The sequence below is a fragment of the Leiobunum rupestre genome, chromosome 4 (genome assembly GCF_980474605.1).
Source record: "Leiobunum rupestre chromosome 4, qqLeiRupe1.1.hap1, whole genome shotgun sequence".
NCBI lineage: Eukaryota > Metazoa > Arthropoda > Arachnida > Opiliones > Sclerosomatidae > Leiobunum > Leiobunum rupestre.
This window is the reverse complement of record NC_143387.1, coordinates 39,029,797-39,056,112: the sequence shown is the minus strand read 5'-3', so window position 1 is coordinate 39,056,112 and position 26,316 is coordinate 39,029,797. Positions and strand designations below refer to the sequence as shown.

General features: G+C 32.2%; 1 protein-coding gene across 2 annotated transcripts; it reads right to left on the bottom strand.

The window, feature by feature from the left end:
• Positions 1 to 1,666: 1,666 nt before the first annotated feature.
• On the bottom strand, positions 1,667 to 25,456 carry Ranbp16 (Ran-binding protein 16). Of its 2 annotated transcripts, none has more exons than XM_090171234.1 (20): positions 25,240 to 25,456; positions 22,774 to 22,920; positions 20,386 to 20,479; positions 19,424 to 19,590; positions 19,272 to 19,346; positions 18,802 to 18,951; positions 17,686 to 17,886; positions 17,045 to 17,164; positions 13,980 to 14,126; positions 13,694 to 13,866; positions 12,384 to 12,683; positions 12,099 to 12,308; positions 7,180 to 7,324; positions 4,141 to 4,645; positions 3,805 to 3,859; positions 3,493 to 3,652; positions 2,581 to 2,719; positions 2,243 to 2,511; positions 2,037 to 2,164; positions 1,667 to 1,974 (listed from the first exon to the last, which is right to left on the bottom strand). In XM_090171234.1, exons 1-20 carry the CDS (start codon positions 25,252 to 25,254, stop codon positions 1,878 to 1,880), a joined length of 3,297 nt encoding a protein of 1,098 aa, XP_090027360.1. In that variant the 5' UTR covers positions 25,255 to 25,456; the 3' UTR covers positions 1,667 to 1,877. The 2 variants fall into 2 exon arrangements, with proteins under 2 accessions (XP_090027360.1, XP_090027362.1); XM_090171236.1 differs by lacking the exon at positions 25,240 to 25,456 and adding an exon at positions 23,538 to 23,556.
• Positions 25,457 to 26,316: the final 860 nt, after the last annotated feature.

Genomic DNA, 26,316 nt, shown 5'->3' with positions numbered 1-26,316 from the left:
CTCAACCGCCACATAAAAAAGTCTGCAAAGCTTTTCGCCGCTAGGTGTGCCACCAAGCGGTTTAAATATTGTACGTAGAGAGGGACAAGATAACACAGCCGCAATAGTAGCCTCTTCCTCCTAGCACTCTCGATTTTACCCCTTTGATTAAAAAGCGCGTCTCAACACTGGCATGGGTAGATAAACTAATACCAATAGAATGACGCCTGAAATAAATTTATATCGACTGCTGTTGAAGAGAATTCGTCGATTCCCGGGGAGACAACTTTTTTCTTCTGTATATTCTTTATTTGAGGATGACACTTCTAACTCGAGAGTGTCGAGACCATAGAACTTTTTATCTTGGGCATCCGAAGACGTTTTTAGGAGTTTTAATGTTTCCGTACAACAGTAGGTGCTAGTTGTATATTATTAATCTTGAGTGTCTCCGAACTGACCAAATCATTGTTAGCGGTAACTCTGCTATAAAGTTGTTTTTGTATATACCGATATCACAAATATTATTAAACCATTAAAATTTTATACTTTTATCCTGGTTTTGTTCAATCTCAAGGGAAAATCCAATTTGCAACTTCAAGCTTCAAACATTTTCAGATTTATTTAAATTTACATAATTACTATAGTTAAATTATTATAATTTATTCAAAATTGTATGTAAAAAAAGTAATATTTCAAACTTCAAAAATTTTTAGTCTATGATAATAAAGTCTATTACAAGTTACAGAAACTTCCTTAAAGTCTAAAATGTTTGGTTTTAAAAAGCTGTAGTTTGTTTCTAATTCCTTTAGAACGGTGTGGTGGCGCTACGTACTTCTTCCCCACAGGGGGGGGGGGGGGGGTGAAATTTTCATAACAGAAAGAAGCTCTTTTTTTCCCCCTGGTTGGGCCTCTACTTATTTTCTATCTTTATGGTTATAATTCCCCTTTAAATAATTTTGACAACCGTTTTCTCTCATTGTATAATTAATTTTCCCGAATTTTCTTCTTATATTTTCCCCCCAATTTTCTTCCTATATTTCACTGATAAATTTCCCATAATTCCTTTAAAGGAAATAAAAATATTCTGTGGTCACCCTGCTATTTATGACAATAATAGAATAAATTGTGTTAAAAGTCTATAATATACATCCTTCAGGAGAATTATGAAAGCTTAGTCAACTCCAGTAATAAAAAGAGTTACTGATTGTTTTACGCATTGTAATATTACACAATGGTCTATTTGTAGCCTATTCTTTTGTGGAGTGGAGAAAGTTGCACCATCATGGTTTTAAATTGTGGCAATGAAGAGACGAAAATTTATCATTCTTTTAAAACTTTATTTTTGTGATAACATGATTATAATTCTGTACATTATGTTCTAAGTTTTAATTTTTTTTTCTATGTACAATGTTTTTTTTCTATAAAAAAGAGTACTGTCCTCAATGGTACTTGAATCTGTTAAGCAAAAGCTTACGCTATGACTACAATATGGAATGGGAAATGTTGCCACTGTCACGAAATAAAGGCACTGCTTTTACAATGACTATGTATTTGTAGCTAATCTAATATGTATAGTTTATTGTAAAACTTTTTAGCGATTTTAAACATGGCAGGTGTATGAGATTTCATGCTTCCCCTCGAAGGCAGTTTATTATAAACTTCTGATAGTGTATATAATGAACATGTATATTAAAAAAATTTAAAACTTTATTGACGAATAATTCCTTTGGCATTTAGCAACAAAAACAGATGCATAATAACTTCAGGATTTTTTCATTTAAACTTATTTATCTTCCTTTCAAAAAGAAAAAACCTCATTTACACACTTTTTCACGCAAACAATATTTATATTAAGATCATTCACAGCAAGTTCAAAACTTCAATTTGGAGATTTCATGTTAGCTCATCATATCAGCCATTGAAGCATTGACAACTGTTGGTCCTTTGAGTGAATCATTGATGTCCCTTCGGAAAACTGACATATTTTGCGTAAACCTAAACATGAAATTAAATTGAATCTAACATAAGCTTAAGTCAGTTAATTATTTGACACTTGCCTATCTCTATTTTTTGTCAGTAAATTTCTTTCTATCCCTTCCATGAGATTATCAAACCATTGTATCATAGCAGTCTGTTTATCCATGGGTTGATTTTGGATTATTGACTGCCTTAACTGACTGAAATACTGAAAAACAACAAAATTTTATACAGTTAAGACCATACATTTAAATAAAATGAAAAAAAAAATGGATTTTGGGGTTACTTCTTCATTTAAGAGGATTAATCCAAGAAGTGGCCTTGACATAGACCACTGATTTCTACAGTCTTCAAACATTATTATATTAAGTATAGTAGATAGCATTTGTTGCAATATCTCTGGGTGAAGTTCTAGAACCCTAAGGCAGGCTTCACCATTTGGAGGAACTTGACCAGGAGATGGTCTGGGTTTTTTCCCTGTTTTAGACAGTCTTTTAAATAAGTATGTTACAATGTGATCTAGTGTAGCACAGCATCCTGTACAAACCATTGTATCTGCATAGACCCGTGACAAAATTAGAATTATCATAAAAACATCAACATAAAAAAATTAAATTTATATACCTAGAGCAGTAAGGCCCTCAGAGATGGAGGACAAAATATACAGAAAAATGTGTGGTTCCAAATTGCTCAAGAAATTTATGTGGTCCTGAGCTAGGCACTCCAATAGGACATAGTACGTTTGACTTAGTTTAGGGTAATCCTGGTAAAAAGAGGATACTGAAATTCACTTGAAAAGTTATACCTAAATAGTCATTTTGCACTTAAATTTGTGTCACTATTTTTTGTGATATTAAGAGTTTGTAAATAACAATTAATGGTTTCCTCATTAAGATTTTTAATTATTTATTTCAATCTCCAATTAAAATGCCAACTTGTGTAAGGAATATACAAGGGCAAGATTTTTTTTATTGTAGTAGGAATTAGGACTGTTCACGAGCTCGAGCCATCTCGGGCTTGTACGTTGGCTCGATTTTAAAACAGGAGAGCTTTTTTTTGGCCGAGCCGAGCCAAGCTTATTGGCTAAAAGTTGGTATTACCTTACTTACAACCCCACGCGAATGAAAAGGTCAGTCTGCAAAGCAGCGCCTCTGTCGAGTGTTGGAGAAGGCTTATCCCAGCCCCAATACCGCGAGAGGTGATACCCCCACTTTAAATAACTGTTTATTTTTGCCTTCCTTCTCTCCACCAATAACATTGTGGTTTTTACTTTTAAGCGACATAAAGCGTGAGAAAAAAGTTCGTTTGTTTTTTACTATACCAATACATTCCTAATAGAGGGGTAGTAATTTTTATTGAGTCAAGTCCCACGTATTTAGTATTTTTGAACAAGCATCTCAGCTCGTTTATTTTCGAGTCAAGCCGCTGCTTTTGCTAGTCGAGTCAAGCCAAGCTATCAAAAAGCTTGCTCAGCTCGGCTCGTGAACAGTACTAGTAGGAATATTTGATAATAAACAAAGAAAAGAAAAATCATACAAGCAAATGTGACTGAGGAATGGAGAGCAGGAGTTTCACAAAAGTATTTAAGGAATCATCCAAGGCACTATCTCCATATAACCTGAAAACTCCAAAATTTACATAGCCTCCACACAATGTTGATTTCAACATAGAAAATGATATGGAAACCCCTTTCAATGTAATTAAAACAGTTAAGGAAAGTTGTGAGCATATATGCATATTTTCAAATAAATTTTAGCTAATCCCAATAAAATTGGGCCAAATATGGTCCATTTCTAACACAGTAAATGATTTTCATAATTTTATAAGTATTACATAGAAAAAGGATATTTCATTGGATAGACTTGGTCCTTGGGAATTTCTCCTAGTGTTAAAACCCTTGTTCCTGAAAATGTATTTTAATTTTTAGGGTTGCACCTCAGTTAAAAAGTTACAAAAATAGATTCCACCACATGCAACCAATAAGGGCAGTGAAATTTCTTCTGACTAAGTCCATATGTGATTTAAGGAAAGTAAATGATTTGAAAAATCTACAGCAAAAGCTCTCAAAAATCAAAAAAGGAAATTTTCGCCTTGTCAGGCATTGCTGGCCCCATGTAAATAATAGTACAAACACCAATACAGGTACTAATAATTTATGTACTCTTTATCTTAAACATTACTCACCATAGTTAACAATCATTTTACTAGTTTCCCTAAAGAGTAGTATTCCATTGGGTGAAGATACATCAAATTGTAACCTCTGGGACCTATTTTGCACAAGTTCAGCCATTAACTTTAGGACGGGAGTGGTCACAGTGGGATCATGGAACCAAAGTTCGATAGCTCTTTGTAGAATAGGCGTGTATGTTGGATAAATCCATTCAAATAGCATCATGTAACTAGTTTTTGTGTTAAAGGCAAATGCTAATCCTCTCAGGTCCCGAACTAATCCAATCAATGCTTTCTTTGTCTCATCTGAATTAAACAATGGTGGCACGTCTGAATTCACAGTTAACATCGCACCAATTGTGTCAAACGCGGTTGTCAATGGAACCATGAATTGGTCAAACTTCTCTTCATCTTCACCCAAGTCCACCATTAGCAGCCTTCCCAGAGATGTGTAAAATGTTGACCGGCACCTCATATCAGAAATTTGCATATTGTTTCCCAGGAATGGAAAGTGTTCACTCTATAGAAAGAAAAAAATCAGCGGTAAATTTAATTTATAAAAATTTTATGAAACTAAATTTGAAAATATGTTTGCTATGATTTTTCATCAAGAGGTTGGCAAAATTGCACTACAGCGGCCTCATGTAATTTCGTTTTTTTTTTTGGTGGAGAATGTAGATTACGAAACTATTTTTTGGGCCGCAAATTATAATTAAATTAATTAACTTAATTTTAAAAATTTAGTAATTTTAGGGAATTACCGTGTTTTTGTATTTTTTTGTGGGGGAGAATGTAGCACTTGACGCGTAGATTACTAAACCAATTTTTTTGCGGCCGCAAATGATAATTTTTTAATCAACTTAACTTTTAGGAGTTTAGTAACGTTTTTCTAAAAAATATTTTCGTCGTGTATCCGTCGACACCACTTTTTTGACACGCCCCAGCCCCATTCCGACGAAGATAATTACTTCCAAAACACGTAAAAGACGTTACTAAACTCCCCGTATTGGCGCCTCCCCAACCTCATACTAAAAAAAGCGACCTAGACGACAGTACCAAGCCTTACGCATCAAGTATATACTTTTAATCTTAACCAGAAAAAAAGTGGCCCTAAAATAGAAAACACCTAGAAAATGAACAAAAACTGTAATAGATTTTATTAAAAACGGGAATTTCACGTGGAATTCATTAGGACACCGAAACTGTGGTGTCGGCGAACACACGACGGAAATAAGTACAACGAAACACGTGAAAATGCCCAAAAATTAGAAATTTAAAATTACATTAAAAATTTAAATAATCATTTGCGGCCAAAATAAAAATTACCCTCGGCATCTACGTGACAAGGTTTATCAGGCGCAACCAAAATTTATATAAAATTCAATGAAAATGAGAAATTTTTAAAATTAAAAAAATTAAATTAAACAATTCAATACTCATTTGCGGCCAAAATAAAAAATACCATCGGCATCTACGTGACAAGGTCTATCAGGCGCAACCAAAATTAATATAAAATTTGATGAGGCCGCTGTAGTGCACTTCACCCTAAAAGGCTACTGTTTAAGCGGCAAATTTCATGATAACTATGAACTTATAGGTAAATTTGAAAATTAGAACAAATTATTATTTGAAGTCAATCATTTAAGTGTAAATAACAGTCATAATTGTCATGGAGATCATTTGGAATATCCTAGTGGGGATATGACGAATAGATGAAAAAAAAATCCTGCCCAAAATGGAGATTTTTCATCTTATGACATCCCAGGTAGCACATATTACGTGTTTTATCGAGGTTTCTAAAACGTATACCGAACACATTTGGTAAACCATGATCATGTCACCAGTTAGCACTAGTTTCACCACTTAGTTTTTAAGTATTAAATTACGCGTACATTTAGATTAAGAAAGCGCCTTTTAAGTTCAAATAGCATTAAGTTTTAAAACAATAACAGTGTCTTTTATTTAAATTATACCGTATTAATCAGCGATTTTGCGTGTATTAGGGAGTTATTTTTTTTGTGTATTTAGCGGTTAGTTTCCGTGAATCCCGGTATTATTTAGCGTACATTAATTGCAAATTTTTGTGTGTCAATCGGTTTTTTTGCATGCATTAATTGTTTATTTTATGCACATTAATTGGTTATTTTGTGTACATTAATTATTTGATTTGGGTACATTAATTGGTTATTTTGTGTGCAGTCATTGGTTATTTTGTGTGCAGTCATTGGTTATTTTGTGTGCAGTCATTGGTTATTTTGTGTGCAGTCATTGGTTATTTTGAGTGCAGTCATTGGTTATTTTGAGTGCAGTCATTGGTTATTTTGAGTGCATTAATTAGTTGGTTTTGGTGCAATAGTTGGCTTTTTGGGTGCTTTAATTGGCTATTTTGCGTGTATTAATTGTTTATTTTTTAAATATGTGATGAAAAAGTACACATTGCACGATTAGTTTTCGTCTAATACTAGATAGAATAAAGTTTTTGGATACAATACATTTATTGATTATGTGTTATATTGATAAATAATTGTTGAAAGTCAAACAATCCTTCGGAAAACAGTACGCCAAAAATAAAAAACCGCTTTATACACTAAAAAAAAGCTTAATAGATTCATGTATTTGAAATAATCTCTTCGCGCACGCAAAATAAGTGCTTATTACTCGAAAAATAACCTCTTATTGTATGCCAAATATCCGTTTAATACACGAAAACTAACATAATTTACGCCAAATAACCTATAAATACACGGAAAATATCGCTTAATACAAGGAAAATAACCAATAAGTTCACGCAAAATAACGAATTAATGCACGACAGTAACGAATTAATGCACAACAGTAACTTATTAATGCACGACAGTAACTTATTAATGCACAACAGTAACTTATTAATGCACGGCAAATATCCCTAACTACAGGAAAAATTACCAATTAATGCAAGCAAAATAACCAATACTATTATTCTTTTACTATGTGCTCCTTAAAATTAACCATTAATAGCCTTCTATACTGTTATGGTAAATCCCCCTATCTAAGAGCTCATAGGAGGATACTTACAGTGTGATTATTAAGCATAAACTGAACTTCCTCTAGTTTCACCAGCTTTCTGACAGAACTGTAGCCTACAGAAAGGTCATTGAGAAGTTGCAAGGTTTTAGTGATGATTTGTTCACTGCTACTCCAATACTTTAAATTTGTTATGCTGTAAAAAATCAAATATTTTCCAAAGATTTTAAATTTGGTTGGGACATTATGAACACATTTAATTGGTTTATTATTTCGAAGATAGGAATATTAGTTCACTTACGAGGAGACGACCCGAGGTGGTTCTCACCGATTTTGTTCAAAGTTGGGGGATTGTTAGACCTAGATGTAACATGAAACCAGTTAAAGGGAAAAGTTACGCTGGGCTTCCGTTTTGCCATGGCAACCAAAAATGTTTTTGACAACATAAAATGAGAAAAAGTCTATGTAAAATAACATGCGAAAATGATTAATTCTAAGGGTCCCGGTCCCCCCTGTGCAAAATTTCAATAAATCAAAAAAACAATTATTTTTGAAAAAATTAAAAAAATAGTAAATTTTACATTTTTGGATTACTTTGGACAAATAGGGGGAATAAAAACCGTTTTGGGTGAACTCGGGCTAATTTGAATAAATAGGTCGAAATTTTAGGTATAATACAAAATATTTCTAAAACTTATGCCGTGATAACTGCCATATATTTTCGCCGATAAATCTTAAAATTTCTACATTACATTATCTGAACGATGTAAACAGATTTTTAGATTTTATAAAATGGCGGATACAAATAAAAATCATGGTTCAATAAGTAAGGTAATTTGTATCCGATTAACCTGAGATTTTCTACGTTACATTATCTGAACAATGTTAACAGATTTTTAGATTTCGATAGAAAAACGACGCCATTTTATAAAATGGCGGATACAAATATAAATCGTGGTGCAATAAGTTAGGTAATTTGTATCCGATTAACCTGAGATTTTCTACGTTACATTATCTGCCCGAATGAATTCGTACTATAGATTTAAATAGAAATTATTTGTTGATTTACGTGAAATTTTCAACATTACATTATCTGACCGAAATAATAAGCCCCTTTACACTGTGATAGAAATCTGACGCTATTTTACAAAATTATTTGTCCAATTACTTGAAATTTTCTACTTTACATTACCTATTAAAGATAATTAATCCTATAAATTTTAATATAATTCAAGGCCATTTGGAAAAATGGTGGATGTCAAAATGTCTCACGGTCATATAAGTTCCGTAATTATTCGACGATAAATCTGAATTTTTCTGTTTCATTAAATGATCGAGTAAATAAGTCCTTTCTATTTGGAAAGAATTCCGAAGCCATTTTGCAAAATGGCGCATGTCTGAGAAGATCCGTAATTATTCGTCAACTATTCAGAAATTTTCTATTTCTGACCGAGTATATTAGTCCTATTTCTTTTGAGATAACTACGCTGTTTTTCAAAATATCCATGTATCCCCTTGGTGCGATAAATTCCGTATTGTTATTGTTATAAAAAATGTATACGAAACTTCCTATAAAATGGGTAAATTTTAATACATTTCGGCAAAATCCAATAATATTGGGTATGTTCTTATATCATTGGATTAATATAAAATAATTATGGTTAAATTCATCATTTAGGCATAATTTGGGTAAATTGAAATATTATTAAATTAGTTCAATTGGCATTGTAGAATTATTGGTAATTCGCGAAATGTTTGGTAAATCAGAAAATGGTTGTAATTTGGGAAATTATTAATAATTTGGGAAATAATTTGTTATTCTGGAAATTATTGGTAACTCGGGAAATTATTGATAACTCGGGAAATTATTGGTAACTTGGTAAATTATTGGTGATTCGGGAGATTATATGCCAATATGTCAAAACATGGTCAAAATCAGTTATGCGCCAAGGAAAGGTAGACCTAATTAAAAATATTTTAACGTTTGGACTTCACTACAGCAAAAGAGTAGGGTTAAAGTATCACCTATAGGAGGCGTAATATTGGTCTATATATTTACTAATTTGATTAAAGAGTAGTAAGGTTATGTGTAGACCCCTGAAATAGCCAATCACTTTATCTTCTCCTTCCCAAAATTCCCCAGGAAAATCGTTGCAAAAATTTAATAGCTGATTTCTTTACTCGTCTATTTACAAAATATAATATACATTTTCCGATATTTATTTTAACCAAATAATATATTATAATATAAACTTACCAAAATTATTATAATTCGCCCAATGGTAAATGAACTTACACTATATAAATTGGATTTAGTGAAAATTAATAGACTGTAAACAAAATTATGTTAATTGCACAATATTATTGGAATTTTCTCAATATATTCAAATATACACAATATTATTTAAATTTACCAATGTTATATAAATATACACAATACTATTATTTCAATTAACCAAATATTATTGAATTTACTCAAAATTGTTCCAATGTTATCAAAATTATTTGAAGTTACTCAATATTATTAAAAACACCAAATATAGTTTGTATTTCTCCCAATTTATATGAATGTCAAAAATGTAATTTGAACTAATTTAATGTAATTCCATTTTACCCAAATAATAAGTATTTACATAAATGTATTCCTTTCCAAATTTAATGTAAAATTAACCTTAATTATTTCAGTTAACTAAGTGGCTTATTTATTCGGTCAGATAATGTAATGAAGAAAATTTTACGTAAATCGACAAATTAATCGGCAGTTATCGCATCATAAGTTATATTTATATCCACCATATTTAAAAATGGCGTCGGATTATTATTGGAAAACCCATAGGTCTAATTAGCTTGGGCAGATAATGAAACGTAGAAAATTGATGATTAATCGACGAATATTTACGGAACTTATCGCACGATGAGTTTTATTGATATCCGCCATTTTACAAAATGGTGTCGGATTTCTATTAAAATCTATAGTACGAATTCATTCGGGCAGATAATGTAACGTAGAAAATCTCAGGTTAATCGGATACAAATTACCTAACTTATTGCACCACGATTTATATTTGTATCCGTCATTTTATAAAATGGCATCGTTTTTCTATCGAATTTTAAAAATCTGTTTACCTCGTTCAGATAAAGTAACGTAGAAATTCTCAGGTTAATCGGATACAAATTACCTAACTTATTGCACCATGATTTATATTTGTATCCGCCATTTTATAAAATGGCGTCGTTTTTCTATCGAAATCTAAAAATCTGTTAACATCGTTCACATAAAGTAACGTAGAAATTCTCAGGTTAATCGGATACAAATTACCTAACTTATTGCACCATGATTTATATTTGTATCCGCCATTTTATAAAATGGCGTCGTTTTTCTATCGAAATCTAAAAATCTGTTAACATCATTCAGATAATGTAACGTAGAAAATCTCAGGTTAATCGGATACAAATTACCTAACTTATTGAACCATGATTTTTATTCCCCCGAGTTCTTCGGTTTCCCCTTCCACAAAAACTTGTCTAGGTTAACGGTAATAGTTAGTGTAGGGAGCTGTTGGCTCGATCTCGTGGCATGCAGGGCTTGTCACCACCCTCCTACGCATTATAACCCGGTCACCTGAATTGAAGGCTTCAAAAGTCGCTTGATGATTTAGGCCTAAGGTTGTGCCTTGGGTATTAGCCTAGCCGATTATTATTATTATTATTATTTATATCCACCATATTTCAAAATGGCATCGGCGTCGGATTATTATTGGAAAACCCATAGGTTTAATTAACTTGGGCAGATAATGAAACGTAGAAAATTTCTGATTAATCGACGAATATTTACGGAACTTATCGCACGATGAGTATTATTGATATCCGCCATTTTCCAAAATGGTGTCGGATTTCTATAAAAATCTATAGTACGAATTCATTTGGGCAGATAATGCACCGTAGAAAATCTCAGGTTAATCGGATACAAATTACCTAACTTATTGCACCATGATTTATATTTGTATTCGCCATTTTATAAAATGGCGTCGTTTTTCTATCGAAATCTAAAAATCTGTTTACATCGTTCAGATAATGTAATGTAGAAATTTTAAGATATATCGGCGAAAATATATGGCAGTTATCACGGCATAAGTTTTACAAATATATTGTATTATACCTAAAATTTCGACCTATTTATTCAAATTAGCTCGAGTTCACCCAAAATGGTTTTTATTCCCCCTATTTGTCCAAAGTAATCCAAAAATGTAAAATTTACTATTTTTTTAATTTTTTTAAAAATAATTGTTTTTTTTGATTTATTGAAATTTTGCACAGGGGGGACCCTTAGAATTTATCATTTTCGCATGTTATTTTACATAGACCTTTTCTCATTTTATGTTGTTAAAAACATTTTTGGTTGCCATGGCAAAACGGAAGCCCAGCGTAACTTTTCCCTTTAACTGGTTTCATGTTACATCTAGGTCTAACAATCCCCCAACTTTGAACAAAATCGGTGAGAACCACCTCGGGTCGTCTCCTCGTTAGTGGCAAGTGCACGAGGAAAAGAAACCCTTCACTCAAGTTTTGGCACAGTTAGCTAAGCAATAGTGAATGGACAAATAATTTATTTTGACATTATTAACCTCACCTATAAAAAAATCCACAACTAGACAATTTTGTTAACTGGGATGGCTAAATATCAGTTTTTCAACTTGCAAAAAAATCTATTTACTTCAGTATCTAAGATCTATAAGCTAGACCAAAATTCAACTTGGTTTTATATTATTATACTTGATTTTACCATTAGCTTCTTTATGCTAAACAGTATTTTGAAGAAAATTTTCTAGAATCCCTTTTAAATTTATATAAAATTGAATAACATAAATGTTAGATTTTGCAATACGTTATTTTTTCTTCAAAAGAGACTAGAAAAGGTCCTTCCCTATTAGCGCATGCTCATAAACATTATAAAAACACCAAATTCTTACATTTTTCTGATGAAAACAGATAATACCATAGATTCATCCGTCAAACCCAAAACTTCAGAGAGCCTTCTATAGACTTTAGATGTTTTTTGAACTTGATCACCAACATAAATTTTTCTAAACTGCTCAAAGAAGCTCAACATAGCTAACTCCAATTTTTCACATCCTCCTTGCGCTAATCTAGAGTCTGTCAATGTCATGAGTTGAAGTACCCTAATGATAAAACAAAATTGATTTTCCTTTACAAAAATTTCTAAACGTCGTTTTTCAAAACGACATTATGTTTACCTGCAAACAAGTTCTCCATCCATAGCATCATGCTCATCAGCACTATTGAAAGACATTCTTCCTCCGATTGCAGCACCAATTATATACACAAGCCAAGTTAGCCTTCCTTCTTGAATACTAACATCCAAGTGACTAGCACCTCTTGCTGGAAGGAACTCTTGGTAGCTTTGTGCAGCTTGGTCAAAAAGTTGCACCAAAAGTGTACATGTTTTCTCATATTCGCACCTTCCAATGGTGGAAACTTGTTCTAGTTGCTGCTGCACCATCCCAACATCATCTAAGGGATCTTCAAGGCCATCCCTTAAAGAAATACTTAATAAGATCCAACAATAAAGGTAATGAATTAAAATAATCAAATATTGGAGTTTCTTAATAATGAGACTCCAATATTTGCTGATGTTTTGAAGGTGTAATAAAACATCAGAAAAAAATTATAAATCAATAAACCTTCCATCCAATAACGGTATTAATTGCCTACCGACATCTATTGCCAAACTACATCATTTTAAAGAATAAATACAAAGATCTTGTTAGAGGAGGAGCTTTTGGGTGGGATTTTCAAAAACAAAGTCAGAAGAGAAAAATCTAGTGCTATAACTATAAATTAATACCTCTACTTGGAATGCTTATCTCAGCAGATTTTTGTCTACATGTGGACGATAGTTTTTTTGGCGTCACTATGTTAACTTAACAAACAACTACGTGAGAGGGGAGCGCGCGCAGAGGGGATTTTTTCTCTTGTAGGCGGGGCCAAAGCTGTCAGTGTGATCTTGCCATAAGGGATACAGCAGGATAAGCATTCCAGGTAGAGGTATGGATTCCTGATTAGTATTATAATTTGTATAAGGCTTGGAGCAAAATAGTTTTTTCATCAAGAATGTATTTATTTATATTTAGGGAGAATGAATATGTAGAGATGACCCGCAAGCAAGACCATCTAGTTCCCCCCCCCCCTCGGGCAATTCTTTCTGTGAGTGATTTTCATGAGGAGTTCGTGGTATAAGCACCCAAGGCTAAAGTGCCTGAAGAAAAAAAGGTTGTGCTGTACTATGTAGTGAGGGATTAATTGTTATTAATTAATTATGATACTTAAAATATCCATTAGTGGACTGATTTGCAAGATCAAGAAGGAAAAACCAGAAATTACTGGTATAATCTATACGTAAATTTTTTCCAAATTCGACCATTTAAAATCACATCTGGACCGGACATCTGATTTAGTACGAGCAAAACTTATAATCTAGTTTTGGATTTATATTTTCCAAGCCCATTTATCAATGAACATTAATTTAAAAAAAAATTTAACTAACCTTATAACAGACGTAACAGATTCAAGTCTGGAAGTTATATAAGCCCTTGTTACTTCAGGGGAGTACGTTTCTAGCAAATGTGGTTCAGAAGCTTTTACATATGGTGCTGAAGCCACCATTCGCTGCCATAAGCTCAGCAAGTAGTGAATACTATTAGGCGCAAATTGCCACATCTATAATAAATTAACAAAAAAGGAAATAAACATGGTATAGTTAATGGTGAATGCCTTAATTGGGTTCTTAGACTAGCTAATTATTATTTGTAATTAGAAAAAAAACAATTTACCTGCAGACTAGTAACTGTGAATTTGGCAATGAGAGCGATGGTTTCTGGATAAGTTTCTACTTTGACAAGTTCTCCTAACTGGTAATTTGATTTTAACCTCGCTAACAATCTACAAAACTCATGATAGTTATTAGGCTCTGAAAGACCCTAGAAATACCCCAAAAATAATACATTAGACCTGAATATATAAAAAGATTAATGAAACAAGCCAGAAATGATACTTTCATTTTAAGCATTGACATATTCTACTAACAACATTGATTTTAAACATTTCAAGCATTTTGAATAAATTTTATTGGCTATGTTCTATGAAGCTTACACAAATGGTATACTAGCTGGTTTGGGTCCAATTGCTCAGTTTTCATTTGCGCAGTTTCCGTTTACGCACTTTTCCATTTGCGGAATTGCCATTTGCGCGGTTTTTCCCGGTTGCACAGTTTGTTTACGCACTTTTCCATTTGCGCAACTCCCCAGTAGCACAGTTTGTCAATTGCGCGGTTTTTCCCGTTTGCGCGGATTTTCATGATTTAAATACTCTTTATGAAGCCTTTTTGCCTAGACAATAGGGTTATTTCTGGCAGAAAATGTTTAGCATTACCTTGTTTACCATCCAGCTGCACTGTTGGTCTATGTTTAATATCCGGTCGCGCTGTACCCTTACCAAAAAATAAGTTGGCTAAAAACCACTTAGGACAACTTGTATTTCAACTTGGTTTTCAGTTTGTATTTGGGACAAATGCCTACTTAAAAATAACTTAAATCGTCTTTATTAATCAACTTATTTCCAACTAAACCAGAATCAACATTTACATTTAACTACTTAAAAGCAACTTAAAAATATTATGTAATTTCCTGACTACTAAAAACCAACTAATTATAAATTTAGCAAAAGCAGTATTTTCCTACCAACTGAATAACAACTTATTACCCCTTTAATAGTAACTTGAAATATGCTGACAACTTGAGCCTACTTAATACCAACTCAATATCAACTAATAATGTGTATACAAACTAAATACAAACTGAAATCCAACTTATTTTTTGGTAAGGGTAAATACCAAAAAATTTCATGTTCTGCTTAGTTGAAATATCACTTGTTGAATTAGTCGTTTGAAAATATATCGCCAGTCAAACAGCGACTCGTAGCTTCTCAGCCTTTAGGTTAAGATCGTAGTGTAATAACTGTTTACTGACTACTTCCAGAATTATAGCCTGTCCCTTACCAAAAAATAAGTGGTCAAAGAACTATTTAAGTTGGTTTTAAGTTTGTATTTGAGACAAATACCAAATAAATACCAACTAAAAACCTACTTAAAAACAAATTAACACCAACTTAAAACCAACTTAAAAACAAATTAACACCAACTTAAAACCAACTAAAAACTTTAAATGTTACTTAATAAAGACCACTTAAAACCAACTTAAAAAATAATATGTAATTTTCTGACCACTAAAAACCAACTAAATACCAACTTAAAGAAAAAGGCATTTTCCCACCAACTTAAAACCAACTTATTACCAACTTAACTAGTTTACTGAAATATGCTGACCACTTAAAACCAACTTATTTTTTGGTAAGGGCGTACTCTAGCCTGTAATATGTCTTTAGTTTCAAGTAGACGAATTCTAAATAATGGCGACTGACGACGCCGCAACCACCCCAACCCCATACTAAAAAAAGCGATGGGCCGTCTATAACGCCCCCTAGAGGGCAGTTCCAAGCCTTACGCATCAAGAATTGTCCAACCCGATATTAACCTAACCAAAATTAATCTAACGTAACCTAACCTAACCAAAAACTTTTCCCCCTTAAATAACCTTTAAGACCCCTAAGAATTACGTAATGTAATTAAAAGGTGTATTTTATGTGGCAGCTAAGAGCAACAAACACAACACCCCAAACAAGGAGAACGCAACCCGTCAAAAGTTGTGGATTTTCTTGTGTACATTTTTCATTGGCTAGACGCTTTAGCACCTGCTGCCGTTGGAAGGGGAAAATTCGGAAATTGTCTTCCCCCCGCCCGTAAAACGTTCATCGTAAAGGCTTGTGACGCTCATCCAATGAAATTCGTACTCAACCCTTCATTAGCGTGTTTAAAGGCTAGCTGCGTTCTCCTTGTGTTTGTTGCTCCTAGGTGGCAGGCACTTAAATTAAATTGCAGTATTTTGGAAAAAGTGTCATTTTTTGTTGCAGGCACTAAATTTAAATTGCAATATTTTGGAAAAGGGGTATTTTTTGTGGCAGCCACTTAATTTAAATAGAAATATTTTGCAAAAAATTACATTCTTGGTGGCAGGTACTAAGCAATATTGTGCGGCAGGCATTCGCTTAGATTGATTAATTTTAAAATGATAAATTCTTATTAAGCTGAACCTACGTCAAAGTAAGTTTAAACTGGTAACGTTTTCATAGCGAGAGCCAGAATAATTACGTCAGCGTTGCAGATATTACATGTTTATCTTCGCCCAAATTCTGAGAAGCTACGGTTTGCTTTTTGACTGAAGATATATTCCCAACAGAATAATTCAACAAACGATATTTCAACGAAGAAAAACTTAAAAATGATTGGTATTTACAGCATGACCAGCAGTTATTAAAAATAATCTGCCAGAAAAAACGTCTTTCAGGGTAAAAAGTCTAAACATAGAATATTTAAGTCGTGAGAAGCCGCGGAATTGAAAAACCTGCGGAAATGGAAAACCGCGCCATTGAGAAACCGCGCAAATGGAAAATATCTGTGCAAAATGAAAACCGCACTAATGAAAAACCTGCGCAAATGAGAACTATCTGCGCAAGTGGAAAACTGCGCATATGACAAACGCGTTTATGGGAAAACTCCGGAAACGGGATACTGCGTAAATGAAAACTGCCCTAATGGAAAACCGCAAAATTGCATATGCGCAGTTAGCCCATTACCTACTAGCTCACACAAGTTTTGAATCACATATGACTTCATTGAAAATATGACGATTCAATTTTAATCAAAATGTTTAAATAAAATGCTACCAAAATCATAAACAAGTATCATTTTTGCTCTTTAAGTTTTGCCATAAGTGAGTCAAACCTGAGGATTATCTAAAATATTTTTAACTCCATTCACCAGCTGTGCTAAAAACTTTGCTCTCTCAGCATTGTTAAACAATGATCTACGAACTGATGCAATTTGAACTAGACAGGAAAGAGCCTAAAAATATAAAAATATCCAGATGTAATTAGACCAAGAACTTAGTTATGTGCCCATGTTTTTCAAACTATAACCCTTTACCGATCTAAAGTGGGGAGTCGTTCTTTTGAGTGTTGAATATTATCTATGTATTAGAATGTCAAAAGTGAAAAGGAGATCAACACAAGTTTGACCAAATATTAGGAAATCTATGAGAAAGTTAATTCCTGAGATTTGCACTCAAATATGCAACCAAAGCCAATTTGAATAATGCAGTTTTCAAAACATAACATAATTCTATTTTATATGTATAATTTAGTACGCATAGGTAGGCACATCATCTTTGAAAATAAATAACATAAAACCAAAAAAAGGACCTGTAAGCCACTGAATCAAATAGCAATCGAACCAAGTAATATTGAAATAGAATAAATATGTATATATTTACCTCATCTCACCTATCTCTTGATTCGATTGCCAAGTTTATCAAAAACTAAGTAGGATATTAATTGTAAATTAAGTGGTAAAACTTCAAAACTTACTAATGGTGATAATGATGCGGGCAAAGAATGATACAAATCATAAAATAACTGAAGGGTATTAAAATCGAGAAATGCTGGTCTCCAGCTTGTAGGAATTTGAACTGTACAAAGATCATCTGATGATTCGTCAGGTGAAGTACCAATGAAGTCAAATGAAAGACAGTTGTGCGCTAACCTCAACAAATGATTCATTAAGTTATGCTAAAACAAAAAAGAAAAAAGAAACACCACATAAGTATGGACAAGTAGTTGATGTAAAGAATGTTTATTCAAGTATTAAATGACGTTGATATTTTTTCTGACACATTTCAACGTTTCATTGAGTTAAGGTGTCTTAATTTAGATGAGACAAAATCCCCCAGACATTAGCACTAGTTATGAAGTCAGTTGGTAGGTGGGATTTTTACAAAAACTTGTACAGGTTAACGGTACTAGTAAGTGTAGGGAGCTGTTGGCTTGCGTGGCAAGAAGGGCTTGCCACCACCTTCCAACACAATTTTACTCAGCCACCTAAATTAAAGGCAATAAACATCACTAGCTGACTTGGGCCTAGGGTGGTGGCTTGGGCCTAGCTGATTATTATTATATACACCCACCGTGATTATAGAGAATGGGGTTGGGGGCGCAGTTATGTGGCAATAATGAATCCTATCTTCTGCGTTTATAAACGATTATTATTTCCCTTGATTACACATATGCATAAGGAGATTTCATCTATAAAAATTCCATAGTGATGTCAGCTATGCTAGTGGTTTATTTCAGTGTGACCAGGGAAATTAAACAAAAAATTTATAGGAAAAATAGGGAATTTGAACGCGAATTATAAGAATATAAGATACAAAATACATAAAATTAAGGAAAATATAGGAAACACCATAAAATTAGATACAAGGTCCAGTGTTGGCAAGGTAAGTGCATAACATTTTGAGTTATCAAAAAATAAAATACATACGTAAGATGATTAAAGCTATTTAATGGTTTAGAGAAAAACCAGATGAATAAAAATTCTTACAGTAATACGAGATAATTAAACATGTCAGAATTATGTGGAAGTTAAGCAATTGAAAGATACTTCTAATTAGTAAATTTAAAAAAAAAAAAAACAATTTTATTTACCTGAGCTTCATCATTGAAAGACATTGCCTTCCAACTTTCCAGTGCTCTCCTTAGGAGGTCACAGCTTAATTGGAAAATTTCGTAAAGCTGTGTGTCACGAAAGGAAGATGCTATCTTTCTTTGCTTAGTCAAGGAACGATTTGCTTCAGCCTGAAAATAACATCAGTATACTATTACCAAGACCTAGATCTCTAACTTCCCCTGAACATTCTTGTTAATCAGTTGAAATATCAATGATTAGTTACTTACATTACAAAAATAATTTATGATAAAATTAGAATAAAAAAACTATATGTAAATATATGGACATTTAAAAAAGAATATTTTAAGGGTTTTACAGTTAATTTTTCTTAGTTGAATTAAAATTATAGCTAATTTAGCTAACCTTTAGTAATAACAATTTAAACATACTTTAACACAACAAATATTTAATACATAGTAACTGAATTTTTAAACTTTATCTTACTTACCTCACTTATTTGATTAATTTCACAGGTAAGATGAGATAATAATTGAACCCCTATCACACAATAATCAACAGAACCCTATAAACAAATAACTACATCATTAAAACTGGATACAAATTTTAATCATTATAGCAACAATTATGTTAAAAACAAACCTGTATAAAACATCTGACTTGATCAATAACATTTCTAAAAACAAATTCTTCTTTTTCAGTTTCAAACCATCCCAATTTTGTGATTCTAGCAAACAACTGTACTATAGCTTGCGTAACAAAACTGGCTAGTTTAGGGTTACTTGCCACGTAAGATAAAATATAATTGCCTAAAAAATAAAAAATAAATACATTTTAACGGGAAAGTATATACTTACAAAAAACATTTTAGACTTGAAACAAAACTTATAACAGTATTTTAATCCTTTGCCATGGCAAAAATGTCTCAAGATTTATTTATAGGGTATTTTTCGATTCCCTTCTATCTATTTTCAATAATCATGTGACATATCAACCCTAATGCAGACTTCTCTTCTGCCTAATTTTGATAATTTCCTGAAACACAGATCCTAGTTGAGTCCAAATAACGTTGGAGGGTACATGGCCTTTGCCATTTTTAGCTAGAGTTCCTTTACTTTTAATTTGGTATTTACACTTGTAAACTAATTTGTATTTATTGAGTATACTCTCTCTGTAATGATAAAAAAGTGTTGTCAAATTTATATTCAGCAGTTAATTATAGTACAATATTTAACCGGCCAACACTTTAGACCTAAAGAAGCTAATTTAAAATTTTCAATCTTAAACTAATCTGTACTTATAGAGAACACTACCCTCTAGCAATTTTGTAAAGTTGCGAGCTCGAAAACACCCAGCTCTGATATTAAAATATAAAAATTTTGGTTTTTTCCAACATAAGTCCTGAAAAATTTCTCTTAAAACCGCAAACTTCCCTAAATTTCTATTCATTTCTACAAATTCTGTAATGTGGTATTATTTACTTTAAGGCCCAAAAATAATTGGCAGGGGAAGACTCACTCAAAAATGAAAAATTCATAGAATGATCAAAATTCTAGCGTTTTTCACAGTGACAATTGCAATTTTTTTAAGATATTTAAACTTACGTATATCTAATCTTTGTTGTACAGTTAGAGTGTTTGGATTTCGGGCTACTAGTTTGGTCAAAGTCGTAGCTGCCAAGAGCTGTGCGTACGAAGACTGTAAAATAAAAAGACAATGCAAATTTCTTGGCAAAAAATCTGAGAAAAATGTTAAAGTAACCAAAATTGACTTAAGTAATTAATTAATAAATAAATAATTAATTAATTATTAATAATTTATAATAATAATAATAACAATAATCTAATTCTTAATTGCACGTTCATTAATTTAAAATAACTAGAATCAATACATTAATTTTCGTGCAAAACACTTATTTTATTAAATTAGTCATAATAATAATAATAATAATAGTAATAATAATATTAATAATAATAATAATAATAATAATAAAAAGTTTGATTTGCTGTTTTAAACTAAAAAATAAATAAAACAATAATAATAATAATAAGATAAGCTAATACCCAAAGGTACCACACAGGACTAACAAATAAGTCAACAAGTGTATTGTGAAGCCAATTACTAGTGGCCGGGTTAAATTGTGACTCGAAATTCGCTTTAACGTGACAATTCTAGCAGTTGCATTTAAATGCCATTACTTTTTTTCTGGTGCATATTTCGCTAAATATTACGGTTTTTAGATTTTCTCTATTTTCGTAATGATAATTGCAACACGAACAATATCATCAAAAGTGAAATTCAGTTCGCACAACTTTTTTTCATCACCATCGTCATCTAAAAAGGATTTTCCTAGACACTTCTTGGGCACTCTTTTTTTAGAATAAGAGCTCAAAAATGGAGAGCCTCAGATAGACCTTTAAAATGATTCTTCGTTACCTATGTCATTTAATTCAAAGTTAGCGAGAGCCAGACAGTTTTGAAAGTCTATGATTAATAGCACTTGTGTGGGACATTTACGTTTTCTTTCTTATATTGTCTTTATTTTCGAGTTCCTAATGCAATTTGTTCTTGTACTTTAATAGCTAAAAACATTTGTTTTCAAATAAAAAGATGACTTTTTTAGAAATAATAGTAACTATCCCTTACCAAAAAATAAGTGGTCTTGTAACTTTTTAAGTTGGTTTTAAGTTGGTATTTGGAACAAATGCCAACTAAATACCAACTAAAAACCTACTTAAAAACCACTTTACACCAACTTAAAACCAACTAAAAGCTTTCTTAATAAAGACCACTTAAAACCAACTTAAAACTTACTTAAAAAGACCTCTTAATAAAGCCACCTTATAACCTACTTAAAAATTATAAGTAATTATCTGACCACTAAAAACCAACTTAAAACCAACTTCAAAAAATGAGTATTTTCCAGCCAACTTAAAAACAACTTAAAAACAACTTATTACCTCTTTAAATAGTTTATTAAAATATGCTGGCAACTTGAACCTACTTAAAACCAACTTAAATGTGAAAACCTACTAAATACCAACTAAAAACCAACTTAAAACCAACTTAAATGTGAAAACCAACTAAATACCAACTAAAAACCAACTTATTTTTTGGTAAGGGTAATAATAATAATAATTACAAACAAAAACTACTTGTTTTCCCTTACCAAAAAATAAGTTGGATTTCAGTTTGTATTTAGTTTGTATACACATTAATAGTTGATATTGAGTTGGTATTAAGTAGGCTCAAGTTGTCAGCATATTTCAAGTTACTATTAAAGGGTTAATAAGTTGTTATTCAGTTGGTAGGAAAATACTGCTTTTGCTAAGTTTATAATTAGTTGGTTTTTAGTAGTCAGGAAATTACATAATATTTTTGAGTTGGTTTTTAGATGTTTCCCTAGTAGGATTTAAGTTGCTTTTAAGTAGTTAAATGTAAATGTTGATTCTGGTTTAGTTGGAAATAAGTTGATTAATAAAGAGGATTTAAGTTATTTTTAAGTAAGCATTTGTCCCAAATACAAACTGAAAACTAAGATGAAATACAAGTTGTCCTAAGTGGTTTTTAGCCAACTTATTTTTTGGTAAGGGAATTTACTCAACGAAAAAGATGTTTATTTTCATTTACGATATAAAATTTACGCTATGCCTCAGTCACAGGATGCAAAGGTACTAAATATGTGAGACTAGGAATTTAAAGTGACATTGCATGCTTTGCTTGAAATGTATAGCAAATATTTAGTTCCAAATATATCATACCATCCAGGCTGATTTTAACAATGATTTGTAGATTTTTACTTATGATTGTGGGAATATATAATTTTTATGCTCTTTGTAACTAAAATAAATTTTGTTAAGTTTTGAGCTACAAATGATTTAAGAACTATAATAGTCAGAATTATAATATTTGACAAAGAATTTTCATTTAAGTTTATAGTTTAGAAATAGAACATATAAAAGAGAGCCAAATTTGTTGAATATACTACTTACATCACCCCTTTCCAGAAGAAGTTGGCACTTTGTAAGACAGTCAGGAGAGCTTGCAAAATTAACCAACGCCTTTTCCGCTTCAGCCCTTTGATTTGAATCTGTGGCTTCATACAGGCGCTTACATAACAATTCTAACTGTACCATTTCCTGTGATAATAATAAAAGACATACTTAATTTTCAATAGTAAAAGTAGCTCTGTGACAAAACTATTTTTATAATTTTGTAAATCGAAATAAAATTTTATAATTTCAGAAAAAGTACAGAAGAGCAACAAATCCTAAAATCTAGCTGTTTCACAAGAAAGGGATTTATCATTGACACTTTCTGGGTGTTGAAAACCTTTACTAAAAACTTAACTGATGATCATAAATAACAGTTTAAAAGCCCATGTGACACAATATGCCTCACCAAGTACAAAAGATTTGACTGTTGGAAAGTTTTCCTCTTAAACATATCTGAGGATAGCCAAAGAACCATATTTTACTCTTATGAAGCACCATTTCTTACAAGAGGTACACAAATGAAACCAGTGCCAACTGTAGAGATGCTGTGGGATTTCACACTTCTGAAACCAGTTTTTCCAGCTCTACAATTTAGCGCCATTCATATTCCTGAATGGCTCTGCCACCTAGGAGCAACAAACACAAGGAGAACACAGCTAGTCTTAAAAACACACTAAGGCAGTGTTGTGTACAAATTTCATTGGACGAGCCTTTACGCCGAACGTTTTATGGAAAGGGCGAAGAAAATTACAAAATTTTACCCTTCCAACGGCGGCAGCCACTGAAGCGTCTAACCAATGAAAACTGTACACAAGAAAATGCACGACATTTGACGGGTTGTGTTCTCCTTGCGTGGGGTGCTGTGTTTGTAGCTCCTAGCTGCCACCCTTATACTTCCAGAAAAAGCTGGCCAGATATGGTCAAGTATTGTTTGCAAAAATGTAATAAAAATAATATTAAATAATATTGAATAATTTTGGGACCAGAAAATCTTCTCAATATATGTTACGATTATTGATCTTTTTGTAACTGATAGTTTTGCACGTCAAAATCCTTAAAAATTACCAACTAAATAAACAAGCGATTTTGGTACCTCTCCTGATTGACACAAGATAAGCCCATTTACAGTATATTGATTTCTATTGAAGTCCCGGAAAATCTTAGCCCAATATTAGGCCCAATGATTGGCACATGGTACTTGATGAGGTGTATTGTGGCACACAGGCTCTTGGACAATTCATACAATTTTTACAACAACATTTTTTGATGTTTTATTTGATAATGAACCGACGTAAAGCTTCAAAAATTAACACAACTTAAGCTACACCATAATTTAGAGTAAAAACACCTGTGTATATGGTAATGTTAGAAGAAAGTAAAGAGGCAACTTTATAATTACACAGTAAAATTCATTTTACTGTGTAATTATAAAGTTGCCTCTTTACTTTCTTCTAATATTAAGCTACACCAATTTAAAAATGTTTTAATAAAAATTAAATATTGAAGCTTGTTCAGTATGATTTAATCTAATTGTAGGTGCAAATCATGGAAGTATATTTAGACAACATATTTTCATTTTTTTGGAAAGTTGGTGAAATGAAGTTGAGTTTGAGATAATATTTTCACTTTTTATTCGAATAAGTTTAAAAAGAAATCTTCAAAAGGGGTTTATGGAAAAAAATCACTACCACTAATATAAAAATCCTAATAATTATAAAAGGAGATAATACTGATAAACATATCAAAAATAATCATATTGATTGAACTGACATCTTAAGACAATACTTTTGTATAAAAAGGTCAGTTAAGTTTTGACCCACCCTGCAGAATTTTAATGCAAGTGAAAGTCAATAACCCACTTTGCATACTTGCTTTTTTGGTCTTAAATACAGATGAGTTTTAGCCAAAACAAAGAAATTAACAAGAAAGACTTCATGCAATGGAAGTTCTGCAAGGTGTGTCAAATTTGTATCCACCATGGATTAAACACTAGTGTTTAATCCATGTATCCACCTTTAAAAAACCCATTTAATAAAACCTAATTATCACCAACAATGGTAAGAGCTAAAATTTATATGAATCAAGTACACAAGTTAAAATTATATGCTTGAGTACCCATTTTTTAATACCAACAAAATAGTGATCAAATAATTAAACCATGCGTCCATCAATTAGACAAGAAATGGTGAGTTTTCTTTCAAGATTGGAAACAATTCTGGCTCTGTTTTTAAAGTAACGTTCCCCAAAGAATTCATAACAAATTTCGAAATTAGCAACAATAACAAAGCAAAGCAAGGGGACCCAAAATTTCAAATCAGTGTACCAAAATTTATAGTTGATAGATGATTTGAAGTTTTAATGTAACTGTTAATTAAACGCATTTGCCAAGTCTTATTAAAAGTGGTTTCACTTCTTTTTGCTCTTAAGAAAATAGGATACGTATAAAATGTGTTCAAACCACACCTGCTCGTCTGCCATTTATTTCTTGCTTCAATTTATCACTTTATAATTATTTACAACGCAAGAAAAGGATTAAAAACTGTGAATCCCGGAAGCCGATTACATCGATGGGATTAAATAAACTGCCGCCGTAGCCTACTTTATTATTTAATCCCCTAAATTATAGACGCAGCACTGAAAATCAGCAGACACCAGTAAATTTTTCGACGCGCGTCGGCCGCTGGGTGGCTCTATTAAAACTCAACAGAATAACCTTAATTTATACTAGGAATCTTAAGACAGCCCCCTAGCGTTAGTAGCTTTGTAAAGACACCCTTTTCTGGTAAAAGAATATTTACGATTGCATAGCCTCAACTATAAAAAGGGCTACGAGCACGCATAGCATCCATGACAATTACTGACCACCATCTTGAACAGTTATTTTCTTTTTATTATATCGTAGATGGCAGCGCTTACTATTATCGGCGCCGTGTTCAAATTGTTCATAAAATAACTGGTGTTATTTTCTAGGTCCCCTGATGTTTTAAACATTAAAAGGCGTGCGCTACGAATCACGATGAACCTCAAGGATTTTAAAGGTAGGGTGCGCCGATAAATTAGACCGATAATAGCATTTTTATAATAAAAATCGCAAACTTGGTGTACATTTTAGGGAGAGAAATACATATTTAAATTTAATAAAATAAAAGGAATAAAAAGTAAAAATAAGAATATGTTGCTCTTACGTCACAGGACACAAATTTATTTCATTTAGCATATGTAACATAATTACTCATAAGTATGCTACTAGCTCTATTTCTTCACTAACGGTTTGTTTCACAGATATTGCGTCATCCGTACCCTACGTAATATTTGACGTCATCGCATCTCAAATGCCGATAATGCCGTGGCCCAATTAGCTCTATGTCTGATAAACCGACGGCCATTATTTTAGTAAACAAACCGGTTTGAACAACCAAGGCTTAGGAGCTTAAATGAACTACAATAGAGTAATGGCAGTGCTACGTCACACGACGTCACCCATGCTTTTTCCTATTCATAAAAAATTCGCGCCCACAATGGCGGCCATGGCCAAAGCTA